Source organism: Mesocricetus auratus, unplaced genomic scaffold, assembly GCF_017639785.1.
Source record: "Mesocricetus auratus isolate SY011 unplaced genomic scaffold, BCM_Maur_2.0 Super-Scaffold_100028, whole genome shotgun sequence".
Taxonomy (NCBI): Eukaryota; Metazoa; Chordata; class Mammalia; order Rodentia; family Cricetidae; genus Mesocricetus; species Mesocricetus auratus.
Genome location: NW_024429209.1, coordinates 14,032,744 through 14,051,107, shown reverse-complemented (window position 1 = coordinate 14,051,107; position 18,364 = coordinate 14,032,744). Strand labels below are relative to the sequence as shown.

At 54.2% G+C, this 18,364-nt stretch overlaps 1 protein-coding gene and 1 long non-coding RNA gene across 2 annotated transcripts; both read right to left on the bottom strand.

The window, feature by feature from the left end:
• Positions 1–4,660: 4,660 nt before the first annotated feature.
• LOC121134468 lies at positions 4,661–13,255 on the bottom strand. The gene is made up of 2 exons (XR_005871555.1): positions 12,426–13,255; positions 4,661–5,331 (listed from the first exon to the last, which is right to left on the bottom strand). It is a non-coding gene; the product is annotated as an uncharacterized LOC121134468 (long non-coding RNA).
• A 3,105-nt stretch (positions 13,256–16,360) lies between these two features.
• Positions 16,361–17,858, bottom strand: Cebpb (CCAAT enhancer binding protein beta). Its single transcript, XM_040732795.1, has one exon. It carries the CDS (start codon positions 17,721–17,723, stop codon positions 16,821–16,823), a length of 903 nt encoding a protein of 300 aa, XP_040588729.1. The 5' UTR covers positions 17,724–17,858; the 3' UTR covers positions 16,361–16,820.
• Between the last annotated feature and the right edge of the window lie 506 nt (positions 17,859–18,364).

The window sequence follows — 18,364 nt, the reverse complement described above, 5'->3', positions numbered from 1 at the left end:
CCACTTCCTGCCCCTCCCAGGCAGGCCAGCCTGGGCTTGCCTGCCGCTGGAAACATCCTCCTCCCCTGCCTCCCCAGCTCCCTTCCATTCACCTGCCCATAGCCTGAGAGTACTTGTCTCCCTGCCCTGCCTGGGCTCACCAGGTCTCAGAGAACTCACCACACAGGGAGACCACCTCCCCACAGGACACCCAGTGAGTCCCTCTGCTCATCTACATGGATCCTATGCTCATCTATATAGACCTGTCCATCTACATAGACCTCTGTCCATCTGCATAGACCTCTGTTCATCTGCATAGACCTCTGTGCATCTACATAGACCTCTGCGCATCTACATAGACCTCTGCTCATCTACATAGACCTCTGCTCATCTGCATAGACCTCTGCTCATCTTCATAGACCTCTGCTCATCTTCATAGACCTCTGTCCATCTACATAGACCTCTGCTCATCTGCATAGACCTCTGCTCATCTGCATAGACATCTGTCCATCTACATAGACCTCTGTCCATCTACATAGACCTCTGTCCATCTACATAGACCTCTGTCCATCTACATAGACCTCTGTCCATCTACATAGACCTCTGTTCATCTGCATAGACATCTATCCATCTACATAGACCTCTACTCATCTACATAGACCTCTGCTCATCTTCATAGACCTCTGTTCATCTACATAGACCTCTGTTCATCTGCATAGACCTCTGTCCATCTACATAGACTTCTGCTCATCTATAGACCTCTGTTCATCTACATAGACTTCTACTCCTCTATAGACCTCTCTCCATCTACATAGACCTCTGCTCATCTTCATAGACCTCTGTTCATCTACATAGACCTCTGCTCATCTACATAGACCTCTGCTCATCTGCATAGGCCTCTGTCCATCTACATAGACCTCTGCCTTCCTGGGGATTAGTGGAGATCAAGTCTCTCCTTCGTCCTTTCCTCATCCCTTAGATGCTGGGAGGAAGCAGCTGGAGCACCTACTCTGCTTAGGACCCCACTACCACACACACCCCATGCCTGCCCCTCCTCTCCCCTCACCACACACCTGGCCCTCCTCTCCCCCACATGGCCTCCTTGCTGTTCCCAGAATATAGAAATCGGAATTGTGAGACTGGGTGTGTGACCCAGTTGATAGAGTGCTGGCCAAGTATACAAGAAGCTCTTGGCTCTGTCCCCATCACATAAAACAGAGCACAGTGGCACACATGCTATCCCAGCACTCAGGAGGCTGAGGCAGAAGAACCCCAAACGTGTTTCCAAGACAAACATGTTGCTGGTGGTTCTTGTCCCACCTGGTCCCTCTGCCCTTTAGCCCCAAATAAGCACACAAAGACTTACATTAACTATAAAACTGTTGGCCGATGACTCGGGCTCCTTATTGGCTAGCTCTGTCTTAATTATTAACCCATTTCTATTAATCTAAGTAATTCCATGGGGTCTTGGCTTCCCAGAGAATGCTCAGACCTGTTACTCCTTTGGCAGCCTACATGGCATCCTCCATTGGAGGGCTCCCTCTGCCTACCTTTCCCAGAATTCTCCTTCTCTCCTAGTCCCGCCTATCTTCCTGCCTCATTAGCCAAATAGGGTTTTATTCATCAACCAATAAAAGAAACATACACACAGAAGGACATCTGCATCACAGACACTAAACACAAGAGCAGGCCCCCCCAGTGGCTGGCCAACAGGTCAGCTCCCCTGAGGGAAGCCAGGAAGATGGTTGTTGGACCAGGGGATCTTCACTAGGAAAAGACTGTCCAAGCTCCTCCATTTGCTGCCCCTGGAGCCACTAAGATATCACAAGGTCAAAAGACTAGTGTAGAAAAAAGACATATACTTGCAAAGAGTTTAAAGAAAGGTATAAACAAAGACCTAGAAGTTTGAACCCCAAAATCACAAGCCCCCATGGGGTGTATGAGAAAGGTCAGCCTGTGAAGCCTCATGGGAAATGTTTCTGAGAACGTTCACATGTGCTGCTGAAGTAATTTTCGTTTATGACTAGCAGGGATTAAAAACAGAGACTGGGACCATGAGTTCAAGATCAGCCTGGCCTTGTGTACTTAAGAAAGTACAGCCAGCTCTGATGGTACAGATCAGTGTTTCCAGCTCTCTGGAAGATGAGGCAGGAAGATCAAAACCTCAAGGCCTATCTGGACTTCAGAGCAGGTTCCAGGCCAGCCTGGGCAACTGAGCAAGACACTGCCTCAAACAAAAAGTAAAAATTGGCTGGAGATGTCACTCAATGGTAGAGCGTTTGCCTGGCATACACAAGGCCATAGGTGCAATCTCCCAACTCCCACCAAACCACTAACAATGATTGTAACAGTGGGATTTGGGAAGAGGGTTCAGTTGGTAAAGTGTTTGCCATGCAGACACACATACCTGACTCCCATCCCCAGAACCCATGTGAAAAAGCTGGACTTGGTGGCTCACGCTTGTGAGGACAGGGAGACTGGAGGACCCCTTGGGCTCGCTGGCCAGCCAGCCAAGCCTACTTGCTGAGTTCGAAGCCAGTGAGAGACACTGCCTCAAAAACAAGGTGAATGGTGCCTGAGGAATGACACTCAAGGTTGACCTGTGGCTATGCACACACACACACACACACACATACACACATACACCACACACATACACACACACATACTACACACATACACACACACTACACACATACACAACACACATACACACTACACACACACAACACACACACACAACACACATACAGACTACACACACAACACACATACACATACACACATACACTACACACACACATACATACACTACACACACAGACACTCACACACAGACACACACACACTACACACACATACACTACACACACACAGACACTCACATACAGACACACACACACACACAATTAATAATAAGTGCATACGACAGGCCAGGCAGGAATCAAGGATCCTTGTAAGGAGAAAGCACCCCCATTCTCCCAGAGGCCTTCTTTACCCATATTTCTCCTGCGAGGGCAGAGCCCATGGTTCACCCCTGCCCACAGTGGCCTTTCCAGGGAAGGGCACAGGTCAGCAAGGTGAGCAGCGGGAACTGCTGTCCTCAGCTTGTCACCAACCTCAAAGGAGATGATTTAGGTGAAAGTGTAGGTGGCCTGGCAGGCACACAGCCCTGTGGACGTCAGCCACATGGAAAGGCAGAGCCTTCTAGAACCATTACAAAATCCAAGATGGCGGCTGTGGGCAGCTGTTAGCTTGCATGGGCCAACCCTTCCTCTTCCTCTTCCTCTTCCTCCTCCTCTTTCCCCTTCTTGTTTTTAAATTACACTTATTTATTTGCGTTTGCTTTTGTTTTTGTTTTGTTTTGTTTTGAGACAGGATTTCTTTGTGCAGACCAGGCTGTCCTGGAACTCAGAGATCCACCTGCCTCTGCCTCCCGAGTGCTGGGACTAAAGGTGTGCACCGCTGTCACCCAGCCGTGGGTATATGCTTGTGTGTGACACCATGTGTGTGCAGGTCAGAGGACAACTTGTGGGAACTGGGTCTCTCCCTCCTCCACTGTGGGTCCGGGTGAGTGAACTCAAGTGGTCAGCTGCGTTGCAAACTCACTGCGCCATTTTGACAGGGCTGCTTTGTTTTTGGAACCAGCATCTCATTCTGGAGCCCAGGTTGTCCTCAAACTATGATCTTCCGGCAGGACTTCCAGAGTGCTGGGATTGGGACCTTGGGTGCCATTCCGGCAGCCGGGTCCCATAGAGCATAGGGTGTGGCCCCCAGAAGGCGACCCCAGCTGCCTTACACTGCTGAGAAGCTTCCCAGACATCACTGTGGTCAGTAAGAACCCTCTATGACCCCAGGCAGTCAGGAAACTCCTTTTTCTAGAACTTTCCATTCTGTTCTGCCATTCTGGCGGGTTGGGGTCTGAGAGCCCCCTTCCTGCATTGGCAATGACAAGGTCAGCTGGGATGCAAGCACTGGAGTGATTTCCACCCTCCTCCGACTCCCCCGCGCTGCCAGGATGAGGCGAGGAGGTCAGGTTCAGGGGCTGGAAAGCCAGGCACAGGGCCCATGTTGCCGAGCCAGAGAAAACTGGATTGACACCCAACCCCGGGGGCTAGAGATCCCACGCTCTGACCCAGGAAGCAAGGCAAAGGCCACAGGACATAGGTGGAGGCTGGAGCTGCCCAAGGCTGGGAGGGACGGACACCCCACTGACCCCGCTTCCCACTTGGAGCTGCCACTCTGGACTGGACCCTTCTTTGCCAAACTGCTTTCGCCATCCCCATCGGACCCGAGGGAGCCTCGCAGATTGTGCTGGGGCGGTTCCTGGCTGTGAGACCAGGCCAGAGCCACAGGGGGGGTTGCGCGCACCAGTACCCTCAGACCTGGGTTCAAATCAGGTCCTGTCACCCACCTGTTTTGTGACCTCCAGCACTGTACACTCACTCTCTGAGCCCCTGGATTGTTTTCAGTTTTCTCCTCGAGCTCAGGTGCGCAGGACACCCCGGAGGCACGGATGCCAGCACAGGCCCCCCTGTTCTCTTCCTTTGTCCCCATTAGCCCATCCCACCTCCCTCTTACTCCTGCCTCAGTGTGCTCCCCTAGCTCTCCGGTTATACGGGACTCCAGGGTCAACCCGCGCCGCACATCATGTAGGGAGTGAGTCAGGGAAGCTCGTACGTACGTTTCTTTTAGTGTTGTTGTTCTATTTTGCCTTTTGTTTTCCAAAGTAGAGTCTCGTAAAGCTCAGGCTGGCCCCAAACTCACCATGTTGGCAAGGATGACCTTTAACCCCTGGTTGTCCTGCTTCCATCTCCACTGACAGGTGTAAACCGCCATGCTCCGTTTTTGCACAGGGAATTGAATCCAAGGCCTCTGCACAGTAGGCCAGTGCTCTACCAACTGAGCCCTAGTCCATCATGTACAATTCTACAGGTGGGTTCTGATGTATCCGGAGGACCACCTTCTGGATAAAATCCAGACACTTCTCAACCGTCCACGAGGCCTCCATGCCCATCCAGGCAGTAGATCTCCTGCCTGCAGAAGGAACTTCCAAGGTGACTGGGATCTCCCTGGTGACTGCCCTTCAATTTTGTATCAGAGGACTTACACAGAGAGCGGCCTCTCGTGTCGCGTGTTCAGATCCGAAGCTCAGCTGCAATTTTGCTATCATCCTGCCCATCGATGGACCACAGTTGGACATCTGCTCGATGACTGAAGGCGTTGGGTTGTTCCTTGGCTTTGGTTTCAGGCTACGAGAGCTGTACTGCTGTGGGAAGGTCACTGGTCTTTGGCAGGCAAGCGCTTTCTTTCTCTGGGGTGCCTTGGCGGTCAGTGTTTCTCTTGGTGTCCCTTTGAGCATGCAGAGAAATAGGAAGAGTCGTGTGAGGCTCCAGGCTGTCTCCTCAGGCTGTTCCTCCCACAGCCTCCCTGCATTTGGGTCTCCTTTCCTTTTGTTTTCCTTTTGTTTTGAGACAGACTCTCAAATCATTGTGTAGCTCAGGATGGCCTGGAACATGCCATCCTCCTGCCTCAGCTTCCTGAGTGCCTGTAATCCAGGTGTATGACACCAGACCCCGTTTATCATCGTCTTTTTGTCTGCATTTTTCCTTTAGCTGAGTTATTTGAGAATGAGTTGTAAATATGACACCGTTCTCCATCCGGTACCTCCTGACCTCCGTCACTTGCACATGCGTGCGCTCACACACACACACACACACACACACACGTGCGCTCACACACACGCGCGCGTGTGCTCACACACACACGTGCGCTCACACACACGTGCGCTCACACACACACATGCGCTCACACGCACAGTACTAAAGCCGAGTTCAAGTCAACATCACAGTTGTCTCCATGTGGGTCATATGACAGATGACATAAATCCCTCCAGCCACGTTTGGGGGTCTCACAGTCTGAAGCAGTTCCTTCCTTGGTATTCCCTCGATTCTCACGACCTCGGCATGATTGAGGATGACAGCCAGCTGTTCTTAGGGCGCTCCCTGCTTTGAGTTCACCCCACGTTCCCTGAGGGTTAGGCTCTGTGCCTCTGGACTATAACAGCAGCGGTAACACTGGGTCCCTGGGTGTCCTGTGAGGTGGCGCACACCTGTAATTTGTCCCCTAGCTGGAAAATGGGGACAGTGAAGTACCCCACCCCATGGAGTGATTTCAAAGATTAAATGAGACACAGCCCAAGGTCTGGTTTCGCAATGTTCTCTCTGTGTGTCTGACCTGTCTCCTGTCCCCTGTCCCTAGCCATATCCCAGAATTCCCACCCAACCTCAGAAAGAGACAAGGATACAAGGAACTTGGAATTCATCCCATCTGGTTACAAGCCGGTGCTGGCTCTGCCTGACCTCCTGAGTGACAGGGACAGAGAGGCCAGAGAAGGCAAGTGCTTCCCACATACCACTGAGGGACACTCAATCTCCCTCTGTACCAGAGATTTTTCAACTGAAAGCAATTTTGCCTCCAAGCAAGAGCTGGCAGCTTTGACCAGGGAGCCTGTCATGGTGATACATAGCCATTAGTCCAGCACCTCAGTGACTGAGGCAGGAGGATGGCAAGTTAAAGGTAAATGTGGGCTGCATAGAGAGATACTATTTCAAAAAAACAAAAATCTAAGAGTGGTTACTTACTCCTGAAACCTCAGCACTCAGCATGTTGAGGCAGGAGGAGCACCATGCATTCAAGACCCCACTGGAGGGAGGAGTCTCTGTAGTTCAATGTGACAATAGAGGTAGTGCTATACATTTTTTGGTGCATAGGAAACCTGGAAAGAAAGTGACCCAATCCTGAACTGCATCATGTGGGGCTGTGGCACCCCAACACATACCAGACTTAAGGAGCTGGCAAGCAGACCCCACCAGTGCCGTCTCCCCCTTTCCACCTGGGCCCAGAGAGCGAAGAGCAAAGGCCCAGTTTTGACGTCCTGGCACACCTAGGATTTGAGGAAGGGTTTCATCTTACAAAGTGGGAGTCTTGAGTCCAAGGCTGCAGTTTCCTAAGCTTTCAGAAGCTTCAGAGAACTCTGAGAACCCCAACTTCTGGCAGTTGAGGGTGAAGGACTCAAGGGGCAACCTTTGCTCTGTCCTCTGAACATGAGGGGCAGGGGTCCAGGCTCCAGAATCCAAGACAAGTTTAGCATATTAATAAATAAAAATGATGATGGTGGTGGTGGTGATTTCTCCCCCAGAAAATGGAGAAACCATAACTCTACAGTGATGAAAAGAAAAGATGGCCGGGTAGATGGCTCAGTGGGTGAGGTGATTGCCTCACAGCCTTAAGGGCCTGTGTTCAGAACCCCAGCACCCACATAAAGCCATGTGTGACCGTGTGAGCTTGTAATCCCAGTGCTGGGGAGGTGGGGACAGGCAGACCTAGGCCAGACAGCCAGACAGTCTAACCCAATCCGTGAGCTCCAGGTGCAGTAGAAGAGCCCATCTTTTAAAATCAGGTAGAGTGGCTGAGGAAGGTGGCTGACTGTCACCTGCAGCCTCCACAGGTGCACAGGTACACACACCCCAGATGAACACACACACACACCACAGGGTTACACACTCACACATACATGCACAACAGCCCATCAATAAATAGATAAGATGACTCAGTGTGTACACGTGCTTGCTATCAAACCTGATGACCTGAATTGATCCTCCGGACATACATGGAGGGGAGAACCAACTCCTACAAATTGCCCTCTGACCTCCACACACATACAAACAAACAAACAATGTAATGTAATAAAAAGGTAACTTAATAAGCAAATAAATGGATACTTGAAAACTGGAGGCTAACCGAGATATTTACATTGTTTCAAACTCCCTCCCCCTCAAGTATCTATTAGGTACAAAGAGGGAGAAACTACATTACAAATCTGACCCCCTGACCCACTGTGATTTCTACTGGTGAGCCCAGAGCTCCAGAGACAGAAGCTGGAGACTGACTGTGAGTTTGAGGCCAGCAAGAGCTGTTTGTCAAGGCCAGGCCGTTCTCAAAAACCCTAAACCAAAACCGAAAGTGAAGTCCTGCAGGACTTGCTCTGATCAGGTGACCAGAGTGTGACCGGCTGCTGAGACAGAGTCAAGCTCAGCCCTCAGGTCCTGCAAAAACTCAGAATCGGTGTCACATGCAGGGAGATGACCTGTGAAGCTGCTGAGAGGATCATGTGTGACAGTGAGAGCCACAGAGCAACCTTCCCATGTCCTGTGACCTGCCACGGTTGACAGAGGCGTGCTGAGGCACGAGACAGTGAGGACGTGAGGCCACCAAGTCTAGCCTGGTCTACATAGAGTCCCAGGCCAGCTAGAGTTACATAGTGAGACCGTCTTGAAAACAAGTGAAGAAACAAAAGTTCAAAAACAAACAAACCATGAAGGATCGATGACAACTCAGAGATTTGTCCTCAGTTCTGAAGAAATGTGTTATTTAGAGTTTGCCTTTTTCCTGTAAATCTTAGATCTTTTTCAAAAGGAAAAGTGTTTTGTTTTGTTGTTTTAACTGCACACACACTCACTGAGTGCGTCATTACCACACGAAGGAATTCAAACAGGGCCACCATTTGCTACATTTCCCAAGGATGTGACCCTGAAGTCCACCCTTTGGACCACTTAAAGACCTGTCTGCAACGTGTTCACCTCAGCCACCCTAAAGAGCACAGACAGGAACCCATGTGTCCCCAAGCTATCAAATTAGGGAGCAACCACTCAGCAATACAAAGGACTAATGAGCCTCACACTGCTGCCTGGGGAAATGTCAAGGTAGACTCGGGGCCACTGCATGGAATTCCTTTAACACGATTCACAGAAACAGGCCAGCCAGTTCTTGCTTCAGATATCAAGGTACTGGCTGGGCAGTGGTGGCGCACACCTTTAATCCCAGCACTCAGGAGGCAGAGGCAGGTCGATCTCTGTGAGTTCGAGGCCAGCCTGATCCTACAAGAGCTAGTTCCAGGACAGCTAGGGCTACACAAAAAAACCCTGTCTTGAAAAACCAAAAATCAAAACAAACGAACATATATGAAGGAGCTGGGGCTGGGGATGTGACTCTGTGGTAAAGCGTGCTCATCTAGCATTCGCGAGGTCTGGGGTTCAATCCCTGGCATAGTGCAGGCCTGTAATCCCAGCACTCGGGAGGCAGAGGCAATGCCGGGCGTTGGTGGCACACGCCTTTAATCCCAGCACTCGGGAGGCAGAGGCAGGTCGATCTCTGTGAGTTCGAGGCCAGCCTGATCCTACAAGAGCTAGTTCCAGGACAGCTAGGGCTACACAAAAAAACCCTGTCTTGAAAAACCAAAAATCAAAACAAACGAACATATATGAAGGAGCTGGGGCTGGGGATGTGACTCTGTGGTAAAGCGTGCTCATCTAGCATTCGCGAGGTCTGGGGTTCAATCCCTGGCATAGTGCAGGCCTGTAATCCCAGCACTCGGGAGGCAGAGGCAGGCGGATCACTGTGAGTTCGAGACCAGCCTGGTCTACAGAGCGAGTTCCAGGACAGCCTCCAAAACAATACAGAGAAACCCTGTCTCGAAAAAAAAAAAACAAAAACAAAAACAAAAAGTAGAGGCAAGGGGAATCAGAATTTCATGACCAGCCTGGGCTACATGACACACTGTCTCAACAACAAAATCAGGGTACTGATAACTAGGTGTGAAGAGGGTTCTTGGACGTTGTCTTGGCCCACAGGGGCCTCAAGCTGGGAAAGTTAGGTGCATTTGCAGGTGTGTAGAGGACATTAGGGAAGAGGGACATACAGCAAGAGGTGACCACATGGGCCAGACCGGATGAGACTATAAAACAAGGAAGAAATGGTGTAAGGGGACTCAGGCCAGACTCAGTGTAGTCCTTGAAATGACCTATGACAAACGTGTGCATGTACCTGGGGTCAGGAACGAAGGCAAGAATGCTGCTTTTGTCCTGCATGGAGCAGGAGAGGCTGGGGCCCAGCAGGCCCTGACCCGCCCCAGTGCTCTCTCCTCCACAGCCCCTCCCCGGGCCACCAGGCCTCTGAGGAGTCTTCCTCCTCCCTGGTGGCCTCATCCCTGCCAGGGCTGCAGGGCTGGGCCAGGGATCTGGTGACAGCTATAAAAATAATAACCTACCCGGCCAGCTCTCCCTGGCCTCCTGACTCGCCTTGCAGCGATCTTAGTGGGGCTGGCCCTGGCGGTCTGCGAAGGTGCCTTCCAGTCCTGGCAGGCTGGCTTCTCCAGGGGGCAGGTGCTGGTGGCTGGGGCTTGGGGCAGAGAGGTCATTCCGGGTGACATCTGGGCCCTACACAGTTGACAGCATGCTCTGTGTACCGCCAGTAGGGCCTGGGCCTCTCTGACTGAAGCTCAGGACCCCCTTTCCGGACTGGGGTAAGAAAGCAGGGCTGAAGCCTGCGGAAGCCAGCTGGGAAGTTTCTACCCAGTCCAAAGGCCTGAGTCAAGCCTTACCTGAAACTCACTGAGACTCCAGAGTCATCTGGAGACACAAGAGGCCTTCACACATGACTTCTATAATTCAAATGAATTCAATCAACCCTTTCACCTGGTCTAACAGAGACCTTTTTTCCTCTCAGGGCAATGATGGCAGCAGATCAGCCCAGACAAGGAAGCAGTAGGCCACCACTAAGAAACACAGGTGACAAAGAGACCCAGTCAGCTCTGTGCCATTTGGGCAAATGTATCAGAAATGAATTCAGTTGCCAGTAACAGGAAACCAAATGACAAAAGTCTCAATGAGCAGTTCTTTTCTCCGCGTAAACAAGCACAGAGCAAGGCCGGGGAGGACTGGTGTGGCTCCTCGGCCACCATCAGGACTCAAATGCCTTTTGTCTTTTGGGTTTGCCACCCTGAGGGAAGGCTCGCCCCTGGGTTCAAGATGGCCTCCGAGGCTCTGCCATCACATCTGACTTCCAGGCAGAGTGTAGGAAGAAGTAAGGGGTTCAGAGGAAATCAACGGCATGTGCCTCACGGCTGAGTCCTACGAAGATGCTCCCGGAAGCCCTATAGTTTCTGTTCACGGCTCATGGGCCATTTCTAGCTGCAAGAGAAGCTGGAAATTTGTTGTCTCTCCATAAGGCGGCTGTCCCCAGAAACAGGGCAGTCCACTGCTAAGGGAGACGGGGAGGTGTGCACACTGAAGTGGCAATGTTAGCTACACTGAAGGGAGATGGAATGAAAATCCGTGGAATGAAAATCCGTGGAAGAAAATTCTAGAATTTAACCAATGCCGTCTCCAGAGGTCTCTGCATGAACTAACCTGTCCAATCTTTTCGAAACACTCCAAGGAATTTTACTATCTTCTTGTCACAGCCAGGGAAGAGGACTGTGACTGCCCAATTCATGTCCAGGACAGTGGCTAACCCCCACCCTGTACCAGGCTTGGATCATGTTAAATACAGCACCAACTCAGTTCTCACTACATCCTGTCCCTATGAAGCCAGTTCTTCATTACCCCACTTGATGAGCAATGAATCGGAGGCACAGAGAGGCAGCATAACATACCTAAGGACAAACAGCAATAGCGAACAGGTTTATTTCTGGGTATTAAAATCATGGGTGCTTGCCGGGCGTTGGTGGCACACGCCTTTAATCCCAGCACTCGGGAGGCAGAGGCAGGCGGATCTCTGTGAGTTCGAGGCCAGCCTGGTCTACAAAGCGAGTTCCAGGACAGCCTCCAAGACAATACAGAGAAACCCTGTCTCGAAAAACAAAAACAAAACAAAACAAAAATCACGGGTGCTTTTAATTAGTTTGCCACATTAGTAATTCTCTGGAAATTAAACAAAAACAAAAAGCCTCTTGGAAGTCCAGCCTCCTGCCTGTCCCCCAGTCCTGAGGCCACAGGAAGCCTGGCTTCTCTCTGCAGACGTGCCTGTCTCTTCTTGTTCGCCAGTCACCTCGTCACAAAGAACTCTCTCTCTCTCTCTCTCTCTCTCTCTCTCTCTCTCTCTCTCTCTCTCTGTCTCTGTCTCTGTCTCCCTCTGTCTCTCTCTGTCTCTGTCTCTCTCTCTGTCTCTGTCTCTCTCTCTCCTCTCTCTCTCTCTCTCTCTCTCTCTCTCTCTCTCTCTCTCTGTCTCTGTCTCTGTCTCTCTCTCTCTGTCTCTCTCTCCTCCCAACCTCTGTTCCTCCAGTCCCTCCTAGCCAGCCTGGCCCTTCTTCCTGCCTGGCACAAGGCTCGGCACAGATGGCTCCAGGCCCTGGGACAGGCCCGAGCCCTCGGGTCCCCCGGGCCAGGCAGGCTCTCTGCTCCTTCACCCATTGCACTTTGCCTAGCCCCAAGGACTTTGTGGGTGCCAGACTCTGGCAGGGACACCTACTCAGTCATCCTCAAACAGGCTCCGTTCGCCTCACCCTGGCCTTAGAGGCCCTGCAGAAAGAACCCTGACCCTCCATTCCTCCTCTGCCAGCTCCAGCCCTCCCTGCCACCCCTCCAGCCCGCCTCAGGGCTCCGCACCTGCTGGCCTGCTCCTGAGGCGCCTCCTCGGGCACCTTCTACTGCTTCTCAGGCTTATTTTCCTCAGGGGCTCCCATCGCCGTCTGAATGAACGCACCAGTCTGCCTCTGCTTCCTTCTGAGGGTTGAGGAGTTTGAGACAGGGTCTTACATAGCCCAGGCTAGCCGCAAACTTCTTACATAGTTGAGGATACTCTTGAACTCCTGACCTTCCTGCCTCCATCTCCCAAGTGTCGGGGTAACAGACATGTGCCACCCCACCAGGGATCACTCAACATTCTGTTCCTAGTAACATGCTACTCCCCTGACTTGGGGTCTACAGCAAGCGTCTGCTTGCACTGGTTGACCAGATGGACTCGTCCGTGGGGAAGGCGGTCAAGTACAGAGAGGCCAAATGTGGTGCTTGATGTCCCCAGCCAGCAGAGGACAAAGCTCGCAGCCAGGGATCCCAGTGCACATTTTAGCCCTCAGAGGTTGTGGGTGCCCGTTGTCAGTCCTGTGGCAAGGCCAGGCCAGGCCACCAGTTGACCTGGGTTCAAATGCAGCTCCCTCAAGGCTGGTCCTCTGGCATAGAACCTTGCAGGTGCTCTCCAACATGTACAGACTGCCCATCTTTTTATCGATAGCAAAGGTACACCATGGCTCCCAGTGTGATTTAAATCCTGTTCTAATCCTGCGCCTCTAAATTACCCCATAATCTTGGATTAAAAAAAAAAAAGCTGCACTACTCTTTGAGAATGTCCCTGTGAAGAGCCTTGGGTCACCACATATCACAAAACAAGGCTCCTAGCTACTGCCTCAGAGGACGCAAAGATGGCTCGGTCATCAGCTCTTGGCCCACCCTGCTACCCCCTGCTTTGCCCAGCCTTGAGCCCCCACCACCCCCAAGCAAGCCCTCACCCAATGGCAATATCTGAACCCCTCAGGAGGGGTTGGTGGGACACTACCGGGGTCTCCATGTCAGCTGGCCCACAAGCATCAGGAATGGGCTGAGGGACGGGAGGGCTTGAGGTCACAGCAGGGCAGGTGAGCCTTTGGGGTCACACTGAAATGGGAAGCCACAGCCCACTTTAGCCTTTAGCTGCTCAGCAGCTCTAGCGACAGTGACTTTGCCTGTCCCTGGCTTTCCCCTCGGGGGAAAGGAGGTGGAAGCCAGGGCTGGTTTCATGAGGATTGCAGGCAAATGAAGCACATGGTATCCCAGGCTCCCCACTTAGCTTAGGCTGGCCCGGAAGAGATGCCTCCTCCCAGAAGCCCTCGGGGGCCTCCCACTCCTCCCCTCCCTTTCCTGCCCCACTTTTCTTCCTCCTGAGTCTTTGTCCCCACCTGTCATTATCTTGTTCCAGTGGCTGAATATTCAAGTGTCCTTCTCTCCTTATTAATTGTCACCTCCTTCTCTGTCACCACCCAACTCCAACACCTGCAGTGGGAGCTGGCATATAGCTGGTGCTCAATAAACGCTCGTCATATAAATGAAAAGTAACCGGGCAAATAATATCAAAGAGGAGAGGAGCAAACAAGTCCGAACCAGATATGGGGGAGGGGGACATTCCTCAGATGGTGGGAGAGACAGTCCCCCAACCCCAGCTCCCATGCCAGCTTTTACCCTTCCCAGCTGTGCAAACTTAAGGCGCCATCACTTCCCCCTTGGAGCCTCTTGGCCAGGCAGAAGGTCCTGTAGCAGAAGCTACAACCAAGGCTGAGCCAATCACAGCAGCCGGTGGGACCTCTGCACAGGGCTGGTGCCCACACCTCTAGCTTCCCTTCCGACATCCACTTTTCTCCCGGATGAAGTCACCAGGTTGTGGGCTGGCTGCATTAGACAATGAGAGGAGAGTACATCTTGTGAGCACCTCCATCCTGAGCAGGCGTGGGGAGGGCTCTGGTCACCCCACCGCCAGGCAAGCCTCAGCAGTGACCACCACTCCGTGGGGCTGTGGGCAATATGGCTGACGCGTCCTGGCAGCAGCAGGACCCCGCAGCCTACCGATGACAAGGGTCTGGAGAGACACTTCAGCTCTGTGAGCTGTTCCCCCCCCTTAATTATCCTTCAAGCTGCTGCCCTGTTCTCTTCCAGGCTTTTAATCCAGCTGGTCCCTCTTCTGGGCAATCCCTGACCCCTGGTGGCCTGGTGATCTGATCTGTGGAATTTGTCACAGTGGCATCTCCTGTCCACAGTGCTCCTACACTGGGCCACGCGGATGGCACTCAGAGTCTTTGACCTACTTACTGCTTTTCCCATCTGAGATATCAGGCGGGCCTCGGGCCACACCCCTTCTCCCTTCGTTCCAATCTGGGCTGCCACTTGGGATTGGGTACCCGATCTTGGGGCCAGGAAATGAACCTTCCATAAAGGCTGGGGTGGGGGTGGGGGTAGGAACAGGGACTGTAAACCAACCCCAACTCCCTGGAGACAGCAGGTAGAGCCCTTCTATCTTGCTGTGACTTGAAGTTACTTATGCTGAGAAATGGGTGCAAGGCCAGCCTGGCTGCATATGTACATTAAAGTTTTCCATTCCTGGAAAGACAGAGCTCCCCTACCTCCTAGGTCCAGGCCAGGTTTGGGGTCTAAGTGGTTAAATCCTGGGACAGTGGAGCTAACCAATAGCCAATGGGGTGGATAAAAGTCACCAAAGACACTGGGCCATAGGGCTGCACTGATCTTGGCTCCCGGGCCCACCAGGTCACGTGTTGGTCTATCTAGGCCTACAGGGAGCTGACTGGAAGCCAAGTGTCTGAGGGTCTGTACAGGCCTCCAGCCACCATAGCATTGGGCAGGGGGAGAGAAAGTCTCACCCTCAGCCCTGTGACAGTGGAAGACTACAGGTCAGCAGTCCCAACACTCTGGGTTCCCACAAAGAAAGGGAAGAAAAAGCATTCCTTAGTCTCAAGCCACAGTGTCACTGGTCACTCCCAAGACCCCAAGCTCCTCTAAGCCTCTGGCAAACTGATCTGTTACCCACTACTCAGAGTTCCTCAGGGCAGAGTGCTCATAGGAACCTGACAACCACAAGCCACCACATCCAAGAAGCAAAGAGCACAGGAGTGCCCACCTTCCATGAGGCTCGCAGGGGACACGGGCAGGCCCAGGGCTTGCAGGACACGGGCTGACTCTGGACAGGCGCTCCAAACTCACACAGCCAAATAAATGCCAGGAGCCTCCCATCAAAAATAATAACAAGAACAAACACTTATGTAACAGCTCTGGCGTGCCAGGCACGGCGGGACACGGCGGCATATCCACTACTCCCTGGACACCCTCAACTCACTAATGCAGCCCGGCTGTGGCAATCAGTGCTGCCCCAGCAAATCTGTGTGGTGTTCTGAGTTCAAGCTCTGGCTCAGCCACCTTGAGCCAGGCTAAGGAGGCTCCATGATCCCTTCTGGGTTGGAAGGGAAAGCAGAGTAGGAACTGTCCCCTTCACCCTGCACTTGGCCCTGTCCCTCTTCCAGTCACACGGGGACATACAAACCAAACAGGCAAGCTCCCCTCCACACCACCAAACACACAGTATTTTTGTACTTACCAAAGTGCCTGCCCTGTCTGAGGCTGCCTGGACCAGCCCTTCCTACAGAGTCACTGCCTGCCTGGTCCCCAACACAAGCCTGACACCCAGAACCAAGCCCGTCCCAAGCAGGGTTTCTAACAAGGTCCCCAGCACCCATGGGTGCTGAGTCACCCTGATTTCCTGACCCAGCACTCTGCTCCCTCTCCTGGGGGAGGGGCTGGCACCCCATCTGCCAGGGGAAGAGAAAAACCCAGATGCGACACCCCCACCCACCACCACACACAACCCAAAAATAACCGCAGCCCCCTACACACCAGAAACACAAAAACAAAATCTCGCATAAATCCAAAGTCAGAAGGGAAGAAAAAAAATTTTTTCAAAAGCCAACTACTGCCCCCAAAAGGCTTTTAAACATTCTCCAAAAAAGTTTATTAAAATGTCTTCACTTTAATGCTCGAAACGGAAAAGGTTCTCAAAATATACATACGCCTCTTTTCTCATAGAAATAGAACTTTTTTATAATACAAAAAAATAATAAGACCAAAAAGAAAAAAAAACAAAAACAAAAACCAAAAACATCAACAGCAACAACCCCGCAGGACCATCTTTAAGGGATTACTCAGGGCCCGGCTGACAGTTACACGTGTGTTGCGTCAGTCCCGTGTCCACACGCGCTCAGCCACGTTTGATCCGGATTGCATCAAGTCCTGGAAACCGGGTGCGCGGTGCAGGTGCGTGCGCGCGGTGCCCCCACGGTGTCCCCTCGGTGCAGGTGCAGGTGCGCGCGGGGCACGCTCGGTGCGCGCGGGGCAGGCAGGCGCGCGCGCGCGGGGCAGGACGCACGGTGCCCACGGTAACCGCGGCGCCCCCACGGCACCCCCGGCGCGCTAGCAGTGACCCGCCGAGGCCAGCAGCGGCTCGGGCAGCTGCTTGAACAAGTTCCGCAGGGTGCTGAGCTCTCGCGACAGCTGCTCCACCTTCTTCTGCAGTCGCTCGTTCTCGGCCGTCAGCTCCAGCACCTTGTGCTGCGTCTCCAGGTTGCGCATCTTGGCCTTGTCGCGGCTCTTGCGCACCGCGATGTTGTTGCGCTCGCGCCGCATCTTGTACTCGTCGCTCAGCTTGTCCACCGCCTTCTTGGCCTTGGCCTTGGCGGGCGCGGCCGGCGGCCCCGCGAAGCAGGCGGCGGGCGCGGCCTTGGCGTCGGCGGGGCTCGGCGTGCCGGGCGGGCTGGACGACGACGACGTGGACAGGCTGCCGCTGCTGCCGCTCGGCGTCGCCTGGTAGCCCAGGTAGGCGCGCAGGGCAAACGGGAAGCCGGCCGCCATGGCGGGCGCGTCGTCCGCGCGCTTGCAGTCCGCGGGTTCGAAGCCCGGCTCCGCCTTGAGCGCGCCGGGCGGCGGCGGCGGGAAGCAGGCGGGCGGCGCGGCCTTGGCGCCCGCGCGCCCGAGGCTCACGTAACCGTAGTCGGCCGGCTTCTTGGCCGGCTTGGCGCCGTAGTCGTCGGCGAAGAGGTCGGAAAGGAAGTCGTGGTGCGCGGGCGCGGGCGCGGGCGCGGGCGCGGCGAAGTCCCCGGCGGGCGCGAGCGGCTCCAGGTAGGGGCTGAAGTCGATGGCGCGCTCGTGCTCGCCGATGGCCGGCTCGGCGGCGGGGGCGCGCGGCGCGGCGCGGGCCGCCTTGGCCCCGTAGGCCAGGCAGTCGGGCTCGTAGTAGAAGTTGGCCACTTCCATGGGTCTAAAGGCGGCGGGCGGCGGCGGGAGGCATGCTGCGTCCCAGGCCAGCAGGCGGTGCATGAACGCGGGGCCCGCGGGCTCCGCTGTGTCCCGGTCCCGTGCGCGGCTCGGACTCGACTCGGCGGCGGCCGAGAGGGAGGTTTATAAGGCGGCGCCTGGCAACGGGACTGCGTCACGCCGGGGCCGCCCCGGCCCCTCCCGCCGCCCGGCCGGTGCGCGTCATTCCTAGCCGCGGGATCGCGAGAGGGTGCGGCGGGGAGCGGGGCGCGGCGGGGGTCCGCGCGCGGGGGGACTGAGCGGTGTCCCGGGCGCCCCGCCAGCCCCGCGATCGCCACGGACGCGGGAGACGCCGGCCCGCCCCCTTCCCGCCCCTCGGGGACTCGGAGGAGGGCGGCCGCTGCCCGCCCCCTGCTGGAGGACGCGGTGGCTAGTCCCGGCTCCCGTCCGCTCCTGGGAAGCAGAACGTGCCGACCCGCTGCACGACCCCAACCCCGGATCCTGCCCGCTGTCGCCCGCCCTCAACTCCCTGGAAGCAGTCTTCTGCCCGGTGCATGTCCCCCCACCCAGGTGCTGCCCACCCTTCTCGGCACCCAACTCCTTGGAAGCATAGCTCTCCACCCGGTGCACGCCCACCTCCTGGATGCCTGTTGCCCCTATCCCAACCCTGCACCCTATGCATGGCCCGCCCACCGCACCTGCCT

Bases quoted from the DNA above. Each gene is read 5' to 3' on its own strand.
- Cebpb (XM_040732795.1), bottom strand. From the start codon at position 17,723: ATGCACCGCCTGCTGGCCTGGGACGCAGCATGCCTCCCGCCGCCGCCC.